The sequence below is a fragment of the Oryctolagus cuniculus genome, chromosome 3, assembly GCF_051225735.1.
Source record: "Oryctolagus cuniculus isolate XC-2025 breed Fujian yellow rabbit chromosome 3, ASM5122573v1, whole genome shotgun sequence".
In the NCBI taxonomy this organism is placed as follows: Eukaryota; Metazoa; Chordata; class Mammalia; order Lagomorpha; family Leporidae; genus Oryctolagus; species Oryctolagus cuniculus.
The window spans coordinates 179066828-179089121 of NC_142869.1; the positions used below are offsets into that span (position 1 = coordinate 179066828).

Consider the following 22294-nt stretch of genomic DNA (forward strand, 5'->3'; position numbering starts at 1 on the left):
ATAGATTGGTATGAAATAGTAGGTCCTGCAAAACAAACATACAAAGTAATAGGCAGAACAGTGGACATAGCAGGAAGAAGGGATTATACAGAGAATCCAATGAAAAAAAAGAGGTATTAATGAGTTCAATCAGATACGAAGATATTAAAATGGAATTTTACTGAGGGAATATTTTGGCCACTCTCAAAAATGCAGAGAAGTAATAACATAATAGGAACTGAACAAGTCAGATTTCTATTTCTTTAAAAAAAGATTTATTTTATTTGAAAGTCAGAGTTACACAGAGAGAGAGAGAGAGAGAGAGAGAGAGAGAGAGAGAGATCTTCCATCCGCTGGTTCACTCCCCAATTGGCCATAAGGGCCGGAGCCGCAATAATCATAAGACAGGAGCCACCTCTGGGTCTCCCATGTGGGTACAGATACCCAAAGGCTTGGGCCATCTTCTACTGCTTTCCCAGGCCTCAGCAGAGAGCTGGATAGGAAGTGGAACAGCTGGGACTCGAACTGATGCCCATATGGGATGCCGGCACTGCAGGCAACAGCTTTATCCACTGTGCCACAGAGCTGGCCCCTCTGTTTCTTAAAGTAGTTTAAAAGGACATAAATGAATGTTGAAAGCACAATGCAAGCAGATTTATTATGCTCTTAAAAATAAGTTTACCAGCGATCCAAGGAGATGCATAGATACGGGAGATATCATTATCAAGGTGGCCTATATATGCAAATTAAAGAAGCATGTTGCGTGGTCAGAAAAAGCCAGGAAACTCTAGAGAATGAGGAGAAATGGAAGGCAGGTGAAATGGGGTAGTGACAGTTCAGCAGACACTAGAAGATGGAATTTAGGGTTGAGAGGGAGGCTATACAAAGTTGAAACCAGAGACAGAGAATGAAATTGTTACCAGCAAATGGCAGGATTCTTGTCTTCGTGCAAGAAAAAATTCAGGCGTGAGACAGAGTAGTGGAAAGTAAAGTAGCAAAGTTCATTAGGGAAGGGCCATCTGTAAGAATGGATGGGCACCTCTCCAGACAGAACCTGAGAGAGAGTGCCCAGTCGCTCGGACTTAGGGGGGAAGAGCAAGGTTACATGGTTGAGTGGAGAGATTATAACTGGGCAGACTAGGCGGGCGACTCAGTGTAGAGGCAGAGGGCTGAGTGCACAGTACGGTTGAGGCTGGCGGGGGGGGGGGTGGCATTTAAGGAGATGGGTCTTTGTCTTCACACATCTCCTCCTGAAACAAAGGATTTTATGGATGTAAATATTAAGAAGCAGGATCCTATCTGAGTTTTCCCCTGAAGGTATCAGACAGGAGGAAGCCTAGCTGGCCATCATAACCCAGGATCTGGAGCAGCGTGTTTGAAATACAGATACTGGGCTGCATCTGGAAGATTGTGGAAGATTGTCAGGCAGAGGGGCGGGGACCCCCACCTGGCAGGTTAACGGGTAGGAGGGGGCAGGGCAGGATGCGAATACTGGGCTGCCCCTGAAACACTATAGGGATGACTTTGAGATACAGATGCATACGCTGGACATAGATGTCTTCTCTTTAGGCCTTTGTCACACACACACATAAGCTCCTATCTGACTTCCTACCTAACAAAATGACAGATTTTGAGGTATGTGTTTATGTGAAGAAATGTGTAAATGATGAGTGGTATAAACCTTCACCAGTAAGCACACCACCGTAACAGTGTGTATGATACTGGCTTAAATTTAGGATTTGGAGAAGTAAAAATGTGTATCAAGGAGACTGGGCTTAAAAATGACCTGCATAAATGTTGAGCCACAACAGGGCTGATTGTGGACATGCAGAATTTTCCAGTCTTGGATTTCTCACTAGTGGGATACTAATGGGAAATGATACAGAGGGTAGGGAAGGGCACTGACTATTGGCAAGCATGACCTACAGCAACAATTCCCAAGAGCCACAGTGCGTCCATGGTAGGTTAGCCACAGATTATTTGCAGCCTAATTAATAAGTTCTAATGACTTTAATCTTCTTTAATGATTGTTTTAAAAATAAAAGTTCACCCTTAAAATAATGTCTCTCACTGGCAATTCAGTATGATGCCTTGGACTGGATCTGGAAAGATCTGGCTTAATAAGACCTTGGATGATCCTGTCTTCACAGAGACACCAAGTGGGAAAAGTTGTTCATGCACCAACTTACTTTGTGGGAACTTCTACAGCCAGCTGAGAGCTCCCAGTCCCAGGCTTTAGTATAATAATAAAAAAAAGACATTGAAGAAACTAGGAAAGTATAGAGTGGCCTGTGTCACCCCCCTGCCCACACCTGCACCAAGTAGCACAGCATGGAGAGAGATGCCTCACCAACTGCTTCAAAATTCAGACCTTAGTCTTGAAATCCAGAACTAGGCCCTCCACAGTAAAAACAAGTGCCCCATAGGGGCCAGTGGCTCTACCTTGTACCTTTTGAAAGAATATTTAGACCCCATTTAGCCCAGTGGATAAGGGACAGCCTCCAGCAGACAGACATGCAAGATGCCAGCTGCTGGGGGCAAAAAAGGGAACTTAAGACATCGTCTTGGAGCCCAAAGCAGACTGTGCTGTGAAATTTACTGCCTTATAAAAAACCCAAAGGCCTCTACCTCCAAGCCAGTGCTCCCAGTAGGAACATCTGGAGTTGTCCCAGCAGGATGGACTTGCCTTGGCATATATCACTATTAGCCTCACTTGGGTCTGGAGGGTAGCTCTGAGATTGCACAGGGCATGGTGATCATGAGATCCAGGTGTGAATCAACTTAGTGCCAGCCTTATCACCCAGCCCCCAACCTTAGACAGTCAGTCATGACCCATGGGATTGTGTCTTGAGAGTCAGTGCTGGGCTGGTAAAACCCAAGATCACATCCTAACAATTCCCCATTTCCAGGCCAGTACCCATGACTAGATTTCCAGGCCAGTACCCATGACTAGACTCTCTGGGCTTGTCCTCAGTTGGTTAGACTTACATTACAGCCAGAATTACATGTGGCTAGTCAGTACAACCTTGGGCTTTGAGTTCATTTCAACAGCAGACAAACAGCAGTGTGGGCTTTGGTTCTATCCGAGTGATGTGCTAGTCTGGGTAGGCTGTGGGATCTGAGTATGATCCAGCACCATGCTGTTGGTGGTCACAGGACTGACCACTCGGACATTCTTCAGCCCTAGGGAGGTTTGTAGGAATAGACTAACCCCTTTCCATACACCTACTGGTTGGTCTAAGTGGCAGATTAACCATGGATCTGAGACAAATCTGGGCTCAGAGCATCGCTGCCCACAGTCTTCGACTTAGGGCATCACCTAGTGCTGAAATGATGGAAAAGCCCATATGCTCAGAGAAAACAAGCAGACTGCTTAGAATGTCTGGAAGGACAGCCACATAGAAAGCCAGGTTCCAAAGAGGGAAAAACAGTCCTTCAATTTGCAGCTGATGCCACAGACCAGCTAGCATCAGCAAGTCTCAAGAAAGGAGGGGGCATTGGGCTTAGTGGTTAAAATGCCTGCCTCCCACATTGGAATACCTGAGTTCAATTCCTGGCTCCAGTGCCTATATTCCAGCTTCCTGCTAATGCCAACACTGGGAGGCAGCAGTGACGGCTTAAATGGGTTCCTGCCACTCACAAGGAAGGCCTAGATTTGAGTCCCAGCTCCAGCTTTTGCAAGCAGGTTGGGAATGAACCAGCAAATGTGAACTGTCTTTCAGCCTCTCATATACATCTTAAAAAAAGAATTATCTGGCCAGTGCCGCAGCTCACTAGGCTAATCCTCCACCTGCAGCGCTGGCACCTGCATGGGAGACCAGGAAGAAGCACCTGGCTCCTGGCTTCGGATAGGCACAGTGCACTGACTGTAGTGGTCATTTGGGGGGTGAACCAATGGAAAAGGAAGACCTTTCTCTCTCTCTCTCACTGTCCACTCTGCCTGTCGAAAAAAAATTCTCAGGGACCTATGACCTCCCCTAACAAACAATATGAAGTACCAGAAGCAACCACTTTGGATCCAACATTGTCAACTGCATGGAAGAAGAATTTAAAATTACTTAATACTCTAATTACTTGTCTCTGTCAAGTCTCTTTCTTAAAGGAAACAAATCCTTCAACTGCAAAGTATACCAAGCAAAAACAAAAACATGATTAGACCAAATGGAAGGAGTCAGTGAACTTCACAGTCCACAGTCAGAGGAGAAGAAACAATCAAGAGGAATGGAGCAATCCTGTGGGAACTTTGGGACAACATGAAAAAAAAAAGTCCAAATTACAGCATTTAAGAGGGACCTGAAGATTCCAAAATGGTAAAAAGGATATTTAAAGCCATAGAACATAAAATTTCTCAAACGTTGAGTAAGAGACTATTATCCAGGTACAGGAAGGTCAGAAGTCACGAGAATCAACTCAAACAAGTTTACCCTAAGAAACATTATAATCAAACTCTAAAGTTAAATGGAGGACTCTTAAAGCTACTACAGAAAAGAAACTAATAATAAAGTCACCTCAGTTCACTTCATTGCAGACTTCTAAGCAGAAACCTTACAGACCAGGAGGGAGTGGGATAAGTCCTTCACGGTACTGAAGGAAAACATTTTCAACCAAGATCATTGTACCCATAAAAGCTACCTTCATATAGGAAGGGGAGATAAAGATATTCCCAAAGGAGAACTGAGAGAATTTATCACCACCTGATCTGTTTTATAAGAGATGCTAAAGGAAGTTCTTCAACTGAAATATAAGATACTTCAATATCAGACATTAAAAGTGAGCTTTTTTTTTTTTTATGACAGGCAGAGTGGACAGTGAGAGAGAGAGAGAGACAGAGAAAGGTCTTCCTTTGCTGTTGGTTCACCCTCCAATGGTCACCGCGGCCGGCACGCCGCGGCCGGCACGCTGCGGCCGGCGCACCACACTGATCCGAAGGCAGGAGCCAGGTACTTCTCCTGGTCTCCCATGGGGTGCAGGGCCCAAGTACTTGGGCCATCCTCCACTGCACTCCCTGGCCACAGCAGAGGGCTGGCCTGGAAGAGGGGCAACTGGAACAGAATCCGGCGCCCGGACCGGGACTAGAACACAGTGTACTGGTGCCACAAGGCGAAGGATTAGCCTATTGAGCCGCGGCGCCCACAGCAAAAGTGAGTTTTCTAAGAGCAGCTAAACAGGAGGCCCCAAGATGGTGGTACAGCAGTGAGATGCTCAAGTCATGCAGGGAAAAATAGAGAATTAATGAGTAGAGGGGATACAGGCAGGCGGTGGAATCATGAAATGTTCACGCAGAGTGGCTCAGGAGTTCACCAGAGATTTCCCAGGTCCACACTGGGGAAAACAGAGAAAGATGCCCGAAGTGCAGAAAGTGAACAGCACAGAGACCCAGTGAGGAGACAGGGGTGTCTCCCTCAGCAAACCAGGTGACAGGTTGCAAGCCCACAGAGATGCAGACATGGATGAGTGGAGAAATTTAGTGAACAGCGCTGAGTGCTCTAAGTAGGAAGAAGGAGAAATTCTGGGGCACGAGCAGAGAGGCTGAACACGCCACGATTCATCCAGGTCTTCCCTCTCCCACCAACTGTAGCTGCAGCCTGCAGGGAGAGGCCATATTCATTGTTTACATTTTTGAGAGTGGGCAGCAGGGCGCCTGCACCTCCCTCTCAGGAACTGCAGGGGCCACCTCACAAAGCTCCAGAAAGTGGAGATGCATGCCTCCACTTGATACGGGCAGACACATAGCAGCTCACAGCAGAGGGAAATCATCAGAAATGCCAAAGAACAAAGGAAAAATTCTGAATAAGGAAGAATTATGAATTTGTCAATGGAGCAATCTAAATCTTCAATAATGGAGACTAAAGAAGAAATTGAAGTCATGCCAGAAAAAGAATTCAGAAAGTTAATAATCAGACAGTACTTAACAATAGTCACACTGAATGTAAAAGGGCCTCAACTCCCCAGTTAAAAGACACAGACTAGCTGAATGAATTAAAAAAAGAAAACCAATCCATCTGCTGCCTTCAAGAAACACACCTTACCAACAAAGACACATGCAGACTGAAAGTGAAAGGATGGAAAAAGATATTCCATGCCAACAGAAACCAAAAAAGAGCCCATGTGGCTATCCTAATATCAGACAAAATAGACTTTAACACAAAAACTATTAAGAGACAAGGACACTATGTAATGATTAAAGGATCAATTCGACATGAAGATGTGACTATTATAAATGCATATGTACCTAATTACAGGACACCTGGCTATTTGAAAGAATTAAGATATTTAAAGAGAGATATAGACTCAAATACAATAGTAAAACGGGACTTCAATACCCTACTTTCAGCAATGGACAGATCAACCAGACAGAAAACCAACAAGGAAACAACAGAGCTAACTGACACTATAGACAACATAGACCTAGCAGATATCTACAGAGCATTCCACCCCACAGCCACAGAGTACACATATTTCTCACCGGTGCATGGAACTTTCTCTAGGATAGGCCATAAAGGGAGTCTCAGCAAATTCAAAAAATTTGAAATCATACCATGCATCTTCTCAGACCACAATGCAATGAAGCTGGGAATCAACAACTCAATCTCTGCATCATATGCAAACACATGGATAATGAACAACAGGATTCTAAATGAGCAGTGAGTCACAGAAGAAATCAAAAGAGAAATCAAAAAATTTCTAGAGACAAATAAAAATGACAATACAACTTATCAAAATTTGTAGGATACAGCAAAAGCAGTGCTAAGAGGAAAGTTTATAGCATCAAATAAATGAACTCTCTATGCACCTCAAGGATCTAGAAAAACAGGCATTTTTCAAAAGAGGAAATCAAAATGGCCAACAGACACATGAAAAAATGTTCAGGATCTCTAGCCATCAGGGAAATGAAAATCAAAACCACAGTGGGGTGTCACCTCACTCCAGTTAGAGTGGCTCAAATACAGAAATCAACGAACAACAAATGCTGGAGAGGATGTGGGGAAAAGGTACCCTAATCCACTGTTGGTAGAAATGTAAACTGGTAAAACCACTACAGAAAACAGTATGGAGATACCTCAAAAATCTGAATATAGACCTACCACATGACCCAGCCATGCCACTCCTGGGAATTTACCCTAGGGAAATGAAATCTGTAAACAAAAGAGCTACCTGCACCTCCATGTTTATTGCAGCTCAATTCACAATAGCTAAGACGTGGAAGCAACCTAAATGCCCATCAACTGAAGACTGGATAAAGAAATTGTGGGATATGAACACTATGGAATACTACATGGCAGTAAAAAAAAAAGAAATCTGGTCATTCGCAACAAAATGGAGGAAGCTGGAAAACCTCACACTTAGTGAAATAACCCAGTCCCAAAGAGACAAATGTTCTCCCTAATTTGGAAGAATTAATAGCACTCCTAAAATGAAAGCTATAGAATAGTCCTTGACCTGCCTATTGAGGGACAATTAATCATTGCTACTTTTTATTTGGTATTTTCTGTTTTCTTTCTCTTCTTCATACTATATGATGAACTTTTTCTGTAACAGAGTTAATCATATGTATTTTAAGTCAATTGGAAAAAGATCCCAGTTAAAAATAAGAGGGGAAAAAGAGATGGAGGAGGTGGTCTATAACTGTAAAGCAGTCTAGTTCTGCACACAGTCCTACAGACTTACTTTTTTTTTTTAAGTTTTATTTAATGAATATAAATTTCCAAAGTACAGCTTATGGATTACAATGGCTTCCCCCCCATAACTTTCCTCCCACCCACAACACTCCCCTTCCATTCACATCAAGATTCATTTTCAATTCTCTTTATATATAGAAGATCGATTTAGTATATATTAAGATTTCAACAGTTTGCACCCACACAGAAACACAAAGTGAAAAATACTGTTCACGTACTAGTTATAGCATTAAATTACAATGTACAGCACACTAAGGACAGAGATCCTACATAAGGAATAAGCGCACAGTGACTCCTGTGGTTGACTTAACAAATTGACACTCTTGTTTATGGAATCAGTAATCACCCTAGGCTTTTGTCATGAGTTGCCAAGGCTATGGAAGCCTTTTGAGTTCACTGACTCTGATCATATTTAGACAAGGTCATAGTCAAAGTGGAGGTTCTCTCCTCCCTTCAGAGAAAGGTACCTCCTTCTTTGATGACCTATTCTTTCCACTGGGATCTCACTCGCAGAGATCTTTCATTTAGGTTTTGTTTTTGTTTGTTTTGTTTTTTTTGTTTTGTTTTGTTTTTGCCAGAGTGTCTTGGCTTTCCATGCCTGAAATACTCTCATGGGCTTTTCAGCTGTATCCAAATGCCTTAAGGGCTGATTCTGAGGCCAGAGTCCTGTTTAGGACATCTGCCATTCTATGAGTCTGCCTACAGAATTACTTCTAAGGATATAGCCTAAGAATTGTCATGAGACTCCAAACCCATGAAATGAGGTGGTATAAATGCCATCTTAACTGTTAAACCTATCTATATGTTGACTTTAACATTTAATATGATCATTTTAAATATAAAAGTGATCATATAAATAACATCAAGTGCCTCGTAATAATAATACAATTAAAAAGGAAAGAAAGTCCCAAATGGGAAGCAGGCCACACATCAGACTCCTAGAATGACATTTGCTGTAAATAACACCCTGACCTCAGAATCAACCGCTGAGGCTTCTTGCTCTGCCTGAAAGGCCTATGAGAGCATTTCAGGCATGGAAAGCCAAGACTCTGTGGCAAAAAATATCCTACATGGTGGATCTCTGTGAGACCTCAGTGGAAAGAAAGGGTCATTAAAGAAGGATGTACTCTTCTCTGAAGCGAGGAGAGAACATCCACTTTGCTATGGCTGTGTCCAAATACCAACGGTGTCTATGGTCACAAAAGGGTTCCATAGCCTTGGCAGCCCACGGCAACAGCTTCTGGTGATCACTGATGTCATATGTAAGAGTGTTAATTGTTAAAGGAACAACAGAAGTCACTGTGCACTTGCACCCCACATAGGTCCTCCATCCTTAATGAATTGTAGTATGAGAATCGACTGCAAATTCTCTCCCCAAACTGTACTCTATATGTTGTGTGTGTATGTGGGTGCAAACTGTTGAAATCTATGCTTAACATGGAGTTGGTCCTCCATATATAAAATCAAACTAAAAATGAACCATAATGAAGGAGGAGGTGGGATGGGAGTTGGGGTGGGAAGGTGGGTATGGGGGAAAGAACCACTCTATTCCTAAAGTTTTATCTATGAAAAAATTTATTCATTAAACAAAAACTTTAAAAACCAGCTATATAAATTTGGAATGCTCTAATATAGTAAACATGGAGCATACACTATTCACATTTTCAGAGTCAAGACTGAAAAGCAATTAAAAAGAATAACTACACTAACATGTTAGTGTATAGCCATTATGGAGAGATGGTAAAATAGAACAAAAAAGTTCAAACTGTAGGGAGGAATAGGGCACAAGTCTAGAGTTCTCTATTTGTATTTCCTACCATTTCATTTTTTACAGTCGAGATCAATTTGTCATCTTTCCAAAAGAGCTTGTGAATTGCTTTCTCAGTCTTTTGGATAAGTTCAAATGCAAAATAGCAACTTACTTTAGCTCTAAAAAAATTCATGGACTAAAAATGAAAAGATGGATTAGATTTCTCATGCAAATGTTACCCCACAGAAAGCAAATTAACTATAATTATATCACATAAATTAGATTTTAAAAGTAGTATAAAGAAACAATATAATGTAATGACAAAGGATTCAATACAGTGAGAAGAAATAGCACATGTAAATATATACTCACCCAATATAAGAGCCCCAAATACATGAAGTATCAATAGATTTAGAGAAAGAGACAGACTCCAATATAATAGGAGTGGGCTTTAGCACTCCACTTTGTCATGGACAGATTATCCAGTCAGAAAATCAACCAGCAGTGTTTCACTGTGTGTCATTTCGGCCAAACAGAGCTGCAGAACACATGTTCTTTTCAGTACATGGGACGTTCTCCTAGACCATGCAAGTCACAGTGAAGCAGAAATGTAATCCAGTACCTCTTTCTGACCATAGTGCATGAAACTAGAAATCAATAACAAAAATAGCAATTACTACTTCTACGAGGAAGTTGTTGCTTGCATAGAAAAATCAGATTTCAAATAATTCACTTATTGCTGCACCATAAAGAACTAGAAAAACATGAACTAATATGGGCCAAAATTAGTAGACAGAAAGAAGTAACAACTCAGAAGAAATAAATGAAATGGAGGCTAAAAACACTATCCAAAAATTAATGAACCAAAAATTTCATGAAATGATAAACAAAACTGACAAACCCTTAGCTAGACCAAGAAACAAGATTCAAATAAATGAAATCAGAAATGGAAAGTGAGATATTATAACTGAACTACAGAAATACAGAGAATTATTAGAGATTATTATGGAAAGTTATATAGCAATAAGTTTGATAACCTAGAAGAAATGAATAAATTCATATATATACACACACTTTGGCAAGATAAGAGTATGAAGAAGTTGATACCTAAACAGACCAATAATAAATAGCAAGATTGATTCAGTAATACGTCTTCATCAAAGAAAAGCCCAGGACCAGATGGATTTAATGCTCAATTCTGTAAAACATTTTAAAATGGATTAAATCAATTTTGGTTAAGTTATTCCCAGAAGGGAAGAGGAGGGAATTTTTCCAGGCTCATTTTATGGGGTATTACCAAAACCAGACAAGGACACAACAAAAAAAGAATGCTCTAAGTTAATATCCTTGATGAACATCGATGCAAAAACCCTCCCCCCAAATACTAGCAAATTGATTCTGCCAGCATTTTGAAGGTTATTCAACAAGTTCAAGTAGGATTCATGTCAGAGACAGAAGAAAAGTTCAACGTATGCAAATCAGTAAGGTATACAGAAAAAAAACAGTGCACCTATGACACCAGCATCTCTTATGGGCACCATTTCGAATCCTGGCTACTCCACTTCTGATCCACCTCCCTGCTAACGCACCTGGGAGACCCGGATGGAGTTCCATGCTCCTGGCTTTGGGCCTCACCCACGCCTGGTGAGTGAAACCTTTTAGGGAATGAACCAGCAGATGAAAGATCTCTGTCCTTCAGATAAATAAATTTTCAGATAATTTTTTTCAAAAAAGTATTGAGGATAAAAAGTTTTATCATCTGAATAGGTACACACAATGCTTTTGACAAAATCTAATTTCACTATTTGATTTTAAAAAAATAAATCAGATATAAAAGGAACATACCTCAGCATAGTAAAGGCCAAACATAAAAAGCCAACAGCTAACCTAATCCTGAAAAGGGAAAAGCTGAAGGCTTTCTCTTTAAGATCTGGACTAACACTACCACAGCAATGCCCACTTGTAACACTTTTATTAAACATAATGCTAGACATACTAGGCAGAGAAATAAGCAAGAGAAGGAAATAAAGAGGAAGGTAGCGGCCAGCATCGTGGTGCAAGGGGTTAAAGCCCCAGCATTACATGTGGGCACCAGTTCGAGTCCAGCTGCTCCACTTCCGATCCAGCTCTCTGCTGTGGTCTGGGAAAGCAGTGGAAGATGGCGCAAGTGCCTGGGCCCCTGCACCCATTTGTCCTGGCTCCTGACTTTGGATCAGCTGAGCTTTGGCTGTTGCAGCCATTTGGGGAGTGAACCAGGGGATGGAAAACCTCTCTGGCTTCACCTCTCTCTAACTCTTTCAAATAAATAAAGTAAATATTTTAAAAAAGAGAAAGGCATACATATTTATTTTTAAAAAAAGGAAAAAGGAAAATGTCACTGTATATAACATGATCTTGTAAATGTAAAACTCCAAGGACCCCATCAAAGAACTATTAGAATAAATGAATTCAGTAAAGTTACAGGACACAAATCAATGTAAAAATATCAGTAGCACGGTTACACTCCAGTATGAAAGAAATCAAGAAGGTAATCCCCATTTCTAACAGCCACAAAAATAACACACTTAGAAATAAATTTAACCTAAGAAGTGAAAGATGGCTAGAATGAGAACTATAAATCATTGATGAAGAAAATTTAAGAGGACACTAAGAAATGGAAAGACATTCCATGTTCATAGATTGGAAGAACAAGTATTGTTAAAATGTTCATACTACTTAAAGCAACTTATACATTCAATGAAATCTCCATCAACATACCAATATTATTTGTCACAGAACTAGGAAATAAAACTACTAAAATTTGTTTAGGACCACAAAAAGACCCTGAATCGACATAATAATTTTGAGCAAAAGAACAAACCAAGAGACATTATACTACCTGACTTGGAAATATATAGCAAGTTTGCTGTAATTAAAACAGCATGGTATTCATATAAACGCAAGTGCATAGACCAGTGGAACAGAATAGAGCCCCTAGAATTAAACCTAGACATCTGCAACTAACTTGTCTTTGACAAAGGTGCTTAAAAACATGCATTGGGAAAAAGACAGCCTTTTCAACAAACAGTGCTGGGAAAACCGGGTATCCACACACAGAAGAAGGAACCTATGGCCCTATCTCTAATCATGTACTCGACTCGAAGAGGTAAACTTGGAAATATTAGAAGAAAACATGGGGAGACGCTCAGGACAATGGAGTGGGTAAACATTTATTGGATCAGACCTCAAAAGAAGAGCAAACAAAAGTAGACAAGTAGGTTTTGGTCAATCTTAAGAGCACATGCACAGCAAAGGAAACCATCCAAGTGAAGACAGAGCATATTAAGTGGGAGAAAATATTTGTAATTGATACATCTGACAAGGGGATAATGAGCAGAATATGTAAGGAACTGAAATAATTCAACAGCAAATTACAATCCAGTTAAAACTCGGCAGTAGATCTAAACAGACATCTCTGAAAGGCAGACATACAAATGATCAACAGGTGTATCAAAGGATACTAAACCTCAGCAAGCATCAGGGAAATGCAAATAAAAACATAATTTTCCATCACCCCACTCCATTTATATTGGCTTTCATCAAATAACCAAAGAAATGTAGCTGGCATTGTGAGACAGCAGGTTAAGCCGCTCCTTGTGATGCTAACCTTCCCAGTTTGAGTCCTCTTTGGTCTATTTCCAGTCCAGCTTCCTCTAATGTACCTGAGAAGGCAGCAGACAACTGAACAGGCACTTGGGCCCCTGCTATCCATGTGGGCGACTAGGATGGAATTGCTGGCTCCTGGGTTCAGCCTAGCCCAGCCCTGGCTGTAGTGGCCATTTGGAGAGTGAACTAGCTTTTATTGAAAACAGTATTGTGATTCCTCAAGAAATTAAGAGCTACTATCTGGTCCAGAAACCCCACTCACTGTAGACTATATGCCCAAGGGAAAGGAAATCACTGTTGAAGAGACATCTGCACTTGCATGTTTATTGCACCATTATTCACAATAGCCCGTAAGTTCCACCAAGTGATGAATGGATAAAAATGGGGTACATATTCAAGACAACAGGCTATTGAACCATTAGAGAATGCAATGGTGGTTGCTAGAGACAGGAGATTAGGGGGTAGGGAAGGACGGGGAAAGGTTGATTAATGGGCATAGTTAGATGTTCTATTGCACAGTAAGGGGACTGTAGACAGTGATAATGGACTGTATTTCTTAAAAAGCATAGGAGAAAGATTAAGAATAATTCATCTAAAAAGGTTAAATGTTTGAAAAGGTATGTTCACCCTGATTGGACATGATACAGTATATACATGTATAGAAAGATGTTACCCCATAAATATGTGTAATTTTTAATGTGTCCTTCCAAAATATAACAAAAATATATGTGGTGGAAAAAAACTTACATATGTTAAATATTTAATAAAAGAGTGAATAGAAGAAGAAAAAGAATGGTACGTCAACTTTATTGTACTTAAACTACCTAAATATTCAGTGAGGTGCAGGGGGTGGTCACTTTGCAGTGCAGTCAGTATTTTCAAACAAATTAAAGTACGTTACCTAGAATTCAACAGATATATTTTGCCTACACCATTTCTCATAATGTCCAATCAGTGGGTAAAACCACTGCCTTCAATGCCAGCATGCCATATGGGCACTGGTTTGAGTGCTAGCTGCTCCGCTTCCAATCTAGCTCCCTGCTAATGTGTTTGGGAAAGCAGAGGAAGATGGCTGAAGTGCTTGGGCTCCTGCATGCATGTGGCATACACAGAAGAAACTCCTGGCTTCACCCTTGCCCAGTCCTGTCCTTTACAGCCATCTGGGGAGTGAACCAGCAGATGGAAGATCCTCATCTATCTATCTCTATCCCTCTCCCTCTCCCTGACTCTGACTCTCAAATAAATAAAAATCTTAAAGAAAATGCCCTTCTTTGCTCAGCCTGGTCTTTGGTACTTTTCTTTTGTGAACTTTTCCCAAATGATCTTATCACAACCCATAACTTGAAGTACAGCCAAATGCCACTGCTTCTTCAATGCAGATCTCCTGTCCTGCCCTCTCTGCTCATCATTTGCGCTGGAATTCCTGGAATAGAAGGCTGCACCAGAGTGCGGAAACCTCATCCACTGTGTTGATAAATTATCCTCAGTGCCCAAAGGAGTGCCTGGTGCAGAACTGTTGAGTAAATCTTTGCTAAATGGATTTCTCAGTAATTTCTCTAACCTGACCATAAAACAAAAACTGATTTTTGTCCTACTGGCATTCTTGTATTCCCTATGTCAGGCAATCTACCATCTACATAAATGCTCAAGCCAAAAACCTTAAACTCATTCTTCCCTTCTCCCAGTCTCCTCTACTGTGAGCCTGGTCTGATCTAGTCCAGGCTATCTTCTTATCTCTCCTGGAATCTCCTGCAGTGTCCTACTAATTCATCATTTTCTTAAGTTGTTCTCTTTATTATTTATTTATTTATTGGAAGAGTTACACAGAAAGAGAAACAGAAGGAGAGAGAGAGGGGGGTATCTTCCATCCCTGGTTCACTCCCCAAATGGCCTCAATGGCTAAGGCTGGGCCAGGCTGAAGCCAGGAGCCAGATGCTTTTTCTGGGTTTCCTATGTGGGTGGCAGGATCCCAAGCACTTGGGCCATCCTTGGTTACCTTTCCAGGCACATTAGCAGGGAGCTGGATTAAGAAGTGGGTCACCCAGGACTTGAACAGGTGCCCACAGGGGATGCCAGCTTTGCAGGTGTTACCTTAACCTGCTATGCCAAAGCGCCGGTCCCTAAATCATTCTTTTTAAGAAGCCACAGTAAATCGTTTAAAGCCAAAATAAAACTATCACTCTCCAATTTGGAACCATCTGATGGCTTTCCTCCATATTTAGAGTAACAGCCCCATACCTCTATACCTCATGTCCTCTTCCCTGGCCCGGGTACCACACTCAGCCTTATCCAGCAAACTCCAGTCTCACTGACCTGCTAGTTGGTACCTTAGGCATTCACACTTGCTTTTTCTCTGCCTGGAACACTGTTCCTCTTGTCTTCCAGTGGATTGCTCACATTGTATTTAGTCTTAGCTCAGATACTACTTCTTCAGGGAGACTGTTCCCAATGATGTATTTACATTAGCAACATGTCCAACCTTTCTAACAGAGCACACTCTGGCCTATCGCCCTGCTTTATTTTCTTCGGTTCCGTCATCATGGCTTGAAGTCATCTTATTGAGTAATCTGACTTCCCCTCACTAAAACATTATGAGGGCAATATCATTGCCTGTCTAGTTCTGTACTATATAACTGAACAAAATTAGCACTGTACAAATGTTTTCTCGTGAAGAAACCCCTCACAGATTCCTGTGTCAGGTTACCAACAATGCGGAGAATACGAGCAGTAGCACCTACGATGGAATCAGAGATGGTACATGGGATAAACACAAAATGATATTTTGCCAAAGGAGATCTCCCCTCTCTTTAACAGAAATCTTAAAATGCTGCTTTTCACTGTGACCTAATTCTGTGTCAGAATGTGTTTTCCTTACGTCTAAGAATTTTCCATATCTGTGGAGGACACCGGCAGATGACAGTCTCTACACTTCAATCCATAGTAAAAGCAAACCTTTCTTTTAGATTCAGCCATAGTTTAAGGCCAGTGTCCCAGAATGAGACATTGATCCATTGTTCTTAAATCCACTTCAGTTTTCAGAATCCTACTTTATTTCCTAGGCTTCTTCAAAGCAACAAGTACTTCTTAAAAATTTCCTTTAGACCACCAAGCAGATGAGATTTTTCATTTCTCTGATTCTTCAAAAACACATCTCGAGTGTTCCTTTGCGGGGGCAGCCCGAGGAATCATTTGGTCTGGCCCTGCTAAGGCAACTGCAGGTGAGACTCAAAAATTCAATACATCTATAGCAAGGTAATCTGTAAGTTGACAATTTTGTATGCCCCAGGAATGATGTTATAAATACCCAAATTGCCCTTGGCAAAAAAGGTTCCCCACCCCTGCTTTAAGGGATGTGTAGCCTTAAATTATAATGATTGCCTCTTTCTCCTTTCCCTATCTAGATCGTAACTTTTTTTTAAATTACAGAAATTGAGTTTTAATCACTTCTGTACCTAGGAAAATGCAGTCATCCCTATGCCTTAGGCATGAATGGCTGAGTGAAAAGTTTGGAAGAGGGAGGTGGGTTTAAATATCAGTTCTGGCAGGCGCCGCGGCTCACTAGGCTAATCCTCCGCCTTGCGGCGCCGGCACACCACGTTCTAGCCCTAGTCGGGGCACCGGATTCTGTCCCGGTTGCCCCTCTTCCAGGCCAGCCCTCTGCTGTGGCCCGGGAGTGCAGTGGAGGATGGCCCAAGTGCTTGGGCCCTGCACCCCATAGGAGACCAGGATAAGTACCTGGCTCCTGCCTTCGGATCAGCACAGCGCGGCGGCCATTGGAGGGTGAACCAACAGCAAAGGAAGACCTTTCTCTCTGTCTCTCTCTCTCTCACTGTCCACTCTGCCTGTCAAATATAAATATATATATATATATATATATATATATATATATATCAGTTCTGCTACTTACTGGGTGTGTGGCCTTGTGATTCACTTGTACAGCCTACATTTTCTCATTAACATGTACGTTGGAGGACTTCTGTAAGAATTCAGGATGAGGTGAATGTAGGGCCTCGTGTAGAGTGTAACAAGTAGTGGATGTTGCAGCGATGACGATCTTTGTGGATACTCGACATATCAGTCTCAGGAGATTATAGAAGTGGCCTATCTGCAGTTAGGGTCTTCCTGCTGCTGATGCATCCTAAAGTACTGGATGTCATAGAATCACTGAAAAATCAAAAATACCAAAATTCACCTATGAATTTGGGCCTATATCCTTAATTAAGAAAAAAAGTTAACAGTGGAAAATCACTTGAGTCTTATAAATAGGAAATTGGATTTTCTAGTGGGTAATTTAAAATACTTTGGGAGCATAAATACACCTGGAGCACTCAAGCTATAAGTTGGTGACTCAGAACAAGGGCATAGAATCCTGAAATAAGCAACAGCAAATGGCCACTTAAGCTCTTAAAGAGCAATTGCAGAAAATAAATTAATTCATTGAAATATGCATGAATCTCCTGAGTGGGGAATGTGCTGAAATGCTGCTGAATGATTTCTTTTGTTATATGTGTTCAGAACTATTCATAATTCCTCATTTTGTGCCTTACACCTTTGCACAGAACAAATCCCACAATATTTTGCCTTTTTAGCTTGCTGTTAAAGTAACATAAGATTATAAAACAGGGAATTATAGGCAAAGTACACATTGGTCTCGTTGGTTTGGAAAAGTGGACAGACACTTTATCAAGATAGATGGATCCCTGAGGGAAAGAGAAGTGATTCTGATTACATTAATATCAGAAAACAGCCTTGGAAAGGCTCATATAATTTTGCAGAAACTTGTTAAAAGTTAGAAACTTGCCGAACTTTTGCTTCAAATATGTGCTAAGATTTATACTGTGTGGCACAGCAACTTAAGGTTTAAGAACCAATATACTCAATAGTAGACTAGGGTGCATTTAGAGTATTTATCAGAATTATTACTCAATTATTTCCAGCTCTCATCAGATCCTTTAATTTTCATTACGGGAACCACAGACACTAAAACCTAGTATTTTATGTCCTTGCATACTTAAAAACAAATTTTATGGTTATATAATTGAATAAATAAAGGAAAGGGGGCCAAGGGGAGGAGGAAGAGAAACCCGAAGCAGAAGCAAACTATCAACAAAAGGACTATAAGACTCCAAGGTACATCCTGGCTTTTTAAAGGCGAGGGATTTAAAGACATTGCTGTTTGCCCAGGACACACTGATTGTTAGGGTAGCTTTCAGTTTGCATGCCAAGGCAATGAAGGGGAGCCTGGCAGCAGAGCAACAGCTGGAACTGAGACCTGAACTATGGGATGGATAAAGCTTAGGAAAGGATTTGGCAGCCCTATCAGAGCAGAAATAATCAGAAGAATTGCCAAGAACCATCAAACAGGGAGGGTAGGGATATGAACTTGATTTTCTGAACATGAAAAAATATTAAATCTCTTCTAAGTCTGTTATGATGCCTATGTATTTCTGTGAGTTTCTGTTATGACAGTAATTTCCATTTTGCCTTGGGCCTGTGAATAGGATAAATTCAGTGAATTTTTGTTTTCTAAGTTTGGAAAAACATACTTTTTCATACAGGATTTAAATAATGTGTAATTTATATATAAGTGCATATATCCCTATAGTTCAATATTTCCTTTGATGCCAAAGGCTGGTTACCTATAAACTATTTTATTCCATTTTAGTAAGCAATGAAATGTCACCATTACACATAATATTCTAAAAGGAATATTTTTTGAAAACCATAAAAATAGGAAATTTTGCATTCCAGCAACGTAACGTAGTATTTCCAAGAATATGTCACAGTAGGTCAACGGGTAATAATATAGTTGCTGTATGCAGTCAACATGTTGGAAAGGTGAGAGATGATGCTGGAGATGTGGGTAATAAGATCAAGAAAGAACTTGTGAAGCAGAAAAAAAAAAGAAAAAAACTTCGATACACAATGACTTTGAACAGCCCTTTGTCTGCATTGTTGAACAGTTTTTTGTTTTTGTTTTTTCTTTCTCATACAAAGTATTGAACTCCTTACCTAGAATAATGTTTTATGTATAAAACTAATTGAAAAAAGATCTTAGTAAAAAAAAATAATACAGGGAATAGGAGAGGGAGAAGGAAGAGGGGTGGGAGGGGGGCTGTGCTAGAAAGAATTACTATGTTACTACAGTTGTATTTATGAAATACATCCAAATAAAAGACAGACCTCTGTACTATAAAGGGAAGCTTGGATTTACTCTCAGGTATGAGGAGACATTTTAAACAGGGAAGGGAAATGATCACCTCTGTGTTTAACAAAGGTAACTTGGATTAGAGATAAAATAAATAGAAGTTTTTAAAAAAGTCAACCCACAAAGGAGATTATAACCTTGCTATGACTACCTGAATAAACAGTCCAAGGAAGCATCACTCAACAAAATCTAGAGAACATATTGTTTTAAATGGTGGCTACATCTTTACCTTCACCTTTAAAATTCCAAATTCACCCTTGCTGTCTGCTTACATTTGGAGGATATTCACTTCTTCCTTAGGGCTACAATTTGTGGGAACACTTGCTTCTTCCCAAGACACACAGAATTAGAAGTGTCTCTTCTCCTAGTGAGATGGTTCAAGCCTTTGTTTTTGTAATTATTCTTTCCTGTTTATGACACAGCAGTCTTTTGTTTAAGATGAAATGATGTAATTTAAAGTACACTTGAAAGAACAAATGAAGTTCTTTTGACACTAGATAATCATCACCATTTGTTCTTTCAACCAAATCAGAACTTAGAATAAGGATTATAGGCAAAAACCATCAATCATTTATTCTATATCCCTAGCTTTGCATATATTATTGAAAAATTTTATCAACATTTTTATACTAAAAAGGCTTTTAAGAAATTTGAAAGGTATACATATTAGCATGTAGTATTATCTAACCAAATTGATTTGTAAGGGTGAATCAGCTAATATTTTCATAATTTTAATCCAGTTAACAACTGAAATTGGCAGATAATTATCTAAGAATTAGAGGCTCTAATTTGTATATTGGTAATGTGTTTCCAATCACCAGCCAATGCAAAAATAATAATTCTATCATGATGGACAGCTAAAATAGGATAGTTATTAGAACTGAACATCAGACTTTTCCCCTGATTGGTTTCTCATAGTGTCCATTTCACTTCAACAGGTTTCCCCTATGGTGCTCAGTTAGTTGTCACCGATCAGGGAGAACATATATTTGTCCCTTTGGGATTGGCTTAGTTCACTCAGCATGATGTTTTCCAGACTCCTCCATCTTGTTGCAAATGACTGGGTTTCATTGTTTTTGACTGCTGTATAGTATTATATAGGGTACATGTCCCATAATTTCTTTTTCCAGTCTACCGTTGATAGGCATTTGTGTTGGTTCCAGGTCTTAGCTATTGTGAATTGAGCTGCAATAAACATTAATGTGCAGACAGCTTGTTTCCTTTGGGTAAATTCCAAGGAGTGGGATGGCTGGGTTGAATGGTAGGGTTATATTCAGGTTTCTGAGGAATCTCCAGACTGACTTTCATAGTGGCTTAACCAATTTGCATTCCCACCAACAGTGGGTTAGTGTCCCTTTTTCCCCACATCCTCTCCAGCATCTATTGTTGGTAGATTTCTGAATGTGAGCCATTCTAACTGGGGTGAGGTGAAACCTCATTGTGGTTTTGTCAATCTATGTAAATTATGCTAACACAAAGGTGTTATGACATTCTTCTCAAAGTGGAGAAAAGTGGAGGTGCCCTTAAACCATGGAAAGCCTCATGCACATTAAACAGCACCCCTATCTCATATAAAAAAGACTGGTAATGTGGGAGAGATCACTCTTTTGCTCTTGGCATCAGGACCTTGCTTATGTGTCTGTTGTCTTCCTTCCTTTACTGTTTTCATCATCCTTTATTGAATCGTCACCCTTTTTACAGTCACCCCAGTGTGAAGCTGGGCTGAATCACTGTCCAGCCCACACAGTCCACAGTGAGTCACACTTGCTCACTCTCTCTCTCACACACACCTGTATCTTTCTATGGCCTCCTTCCCCTCTGTCTCCTCATAAGCAACTCTTGCTCTTAGAATGGGTACCTACCTCTCCATGTGAGGTGGCCCACATTCATGTGTGAAAATGTATGTTCACTTTCTCTTGTAAAGAAATCCTCCTCTCACTTGTGCACTGTATTTATACCTCTGCTTTGAATTCTTATGAGGGCAAGAACTTGGAACAAATGTTAAAATATACAGGCCCAGGGGTCAGCACTGTGGTGTAGCAGGTAAAGCCGCTGCCTGCACTGCCAGCATCCCATATGGGCACCAATTCAAGTCCAGGCTGATCCACTTCCGATCCAGCTCTCTTCTGTGGCCTGGGACAGCAGTAGAAGATGACCCAAGTGCTTGGGCCCCTGCACCCACATGGGAGACCTGGAAGAGGCTCCTGGCTTCGGGGCGACCAGCTCTGGCCATTGTGGCCATTTGGGGAGTGAACCAGCAGATAGTTCTCTCCCTCTACCTAGTTATGCCTTTGAAAGGAGTAAATAAATCTTTAAAAAATATATATGCCCATAACAGAACCTTAAAGCATAAAGGTGAATAATGGTTTTGCCAGAAGTATAATTGCTACCACATACAGTACCTTATTGCAGTTTTTTAATCAATGAAATAATTTTGTAATATTGTACATGAATTTTTCCCTTTATCCATGGCTTCTGATTTTTCTCCAAAAATATTAATAATACTATTTCCTTATGCCCAGATATTATTTTGAATGCTTTCTAAAGTCTTAGTGTTAGGTACTATTTTTCAAATTAGGAAACTGAGGTATAGAAATATTAAAGTTGCTGCCCCAAATCACAAAGCCTGGAAGAATTAGAGCTCGGATTTTTTTCCTAGCTGGCTGATCCCGAAGCTCATGCACTTACTACCAATATCCCAGCTCCTACATAAAGATAAACCTGTACCAGGATTTCACAATTCATAGGGCTGATCTGGAGAGAATTTTGCAGAGAATTAGTTGCCTGATGACTTTCTAATGAATGAGCCCACAAGCAGGGATTTTGTCTAACTACCTTCCTTGCTTCCTCTTAAAGTATTTCTGGAGCAAATGCAGGTGTGAGAGCTTGGTTTTCAACCCCAGTCACACACTGGAATCACCTAGGGATCTGTAAAAATACTGGTGCATGGTGCCACATGTGGAGAGTTGATTTAATTGGTCTCAGATGTGACCTGGATGCCGGCTTTCTGTAAAAGCTCCTCAGGCATTTTCT

General features: G+C 40.6%; 2 protein-coding genes across 5 annotated transcripts in view; one reads left to right on the forward strand and one right to left on the reverse strand.

Annotated features, from left to right (window-relative positions):
- The window catches only part of TPK1 (thiamin pyrophosphokinase 1), a 464784-nt gene that overhangs the window by 362279 nt on the left and 80211 nt on the right, over positions 1-22294 (forward strand). The gene's annotated exons all lie outside the window — the stretch shown is intronic.
- LOC149127620 (uncharacterized) overlaps positions 16993-22294 on the reverse strand; it is a 126566-nt gene continuing 121264 nt past the window's right edge. The window contains exon 3 of the mRNA XM_089329605.1: positions 16993-17217. Within this exon, the coding sequence (XP_089185731.1) occupies positions 17142-17217 (76 nt within the window). The 3' untranslated portion in view covers positions 16993-17141. The remainder of the gene's footprint in view (positions 17218-22294) is intronic.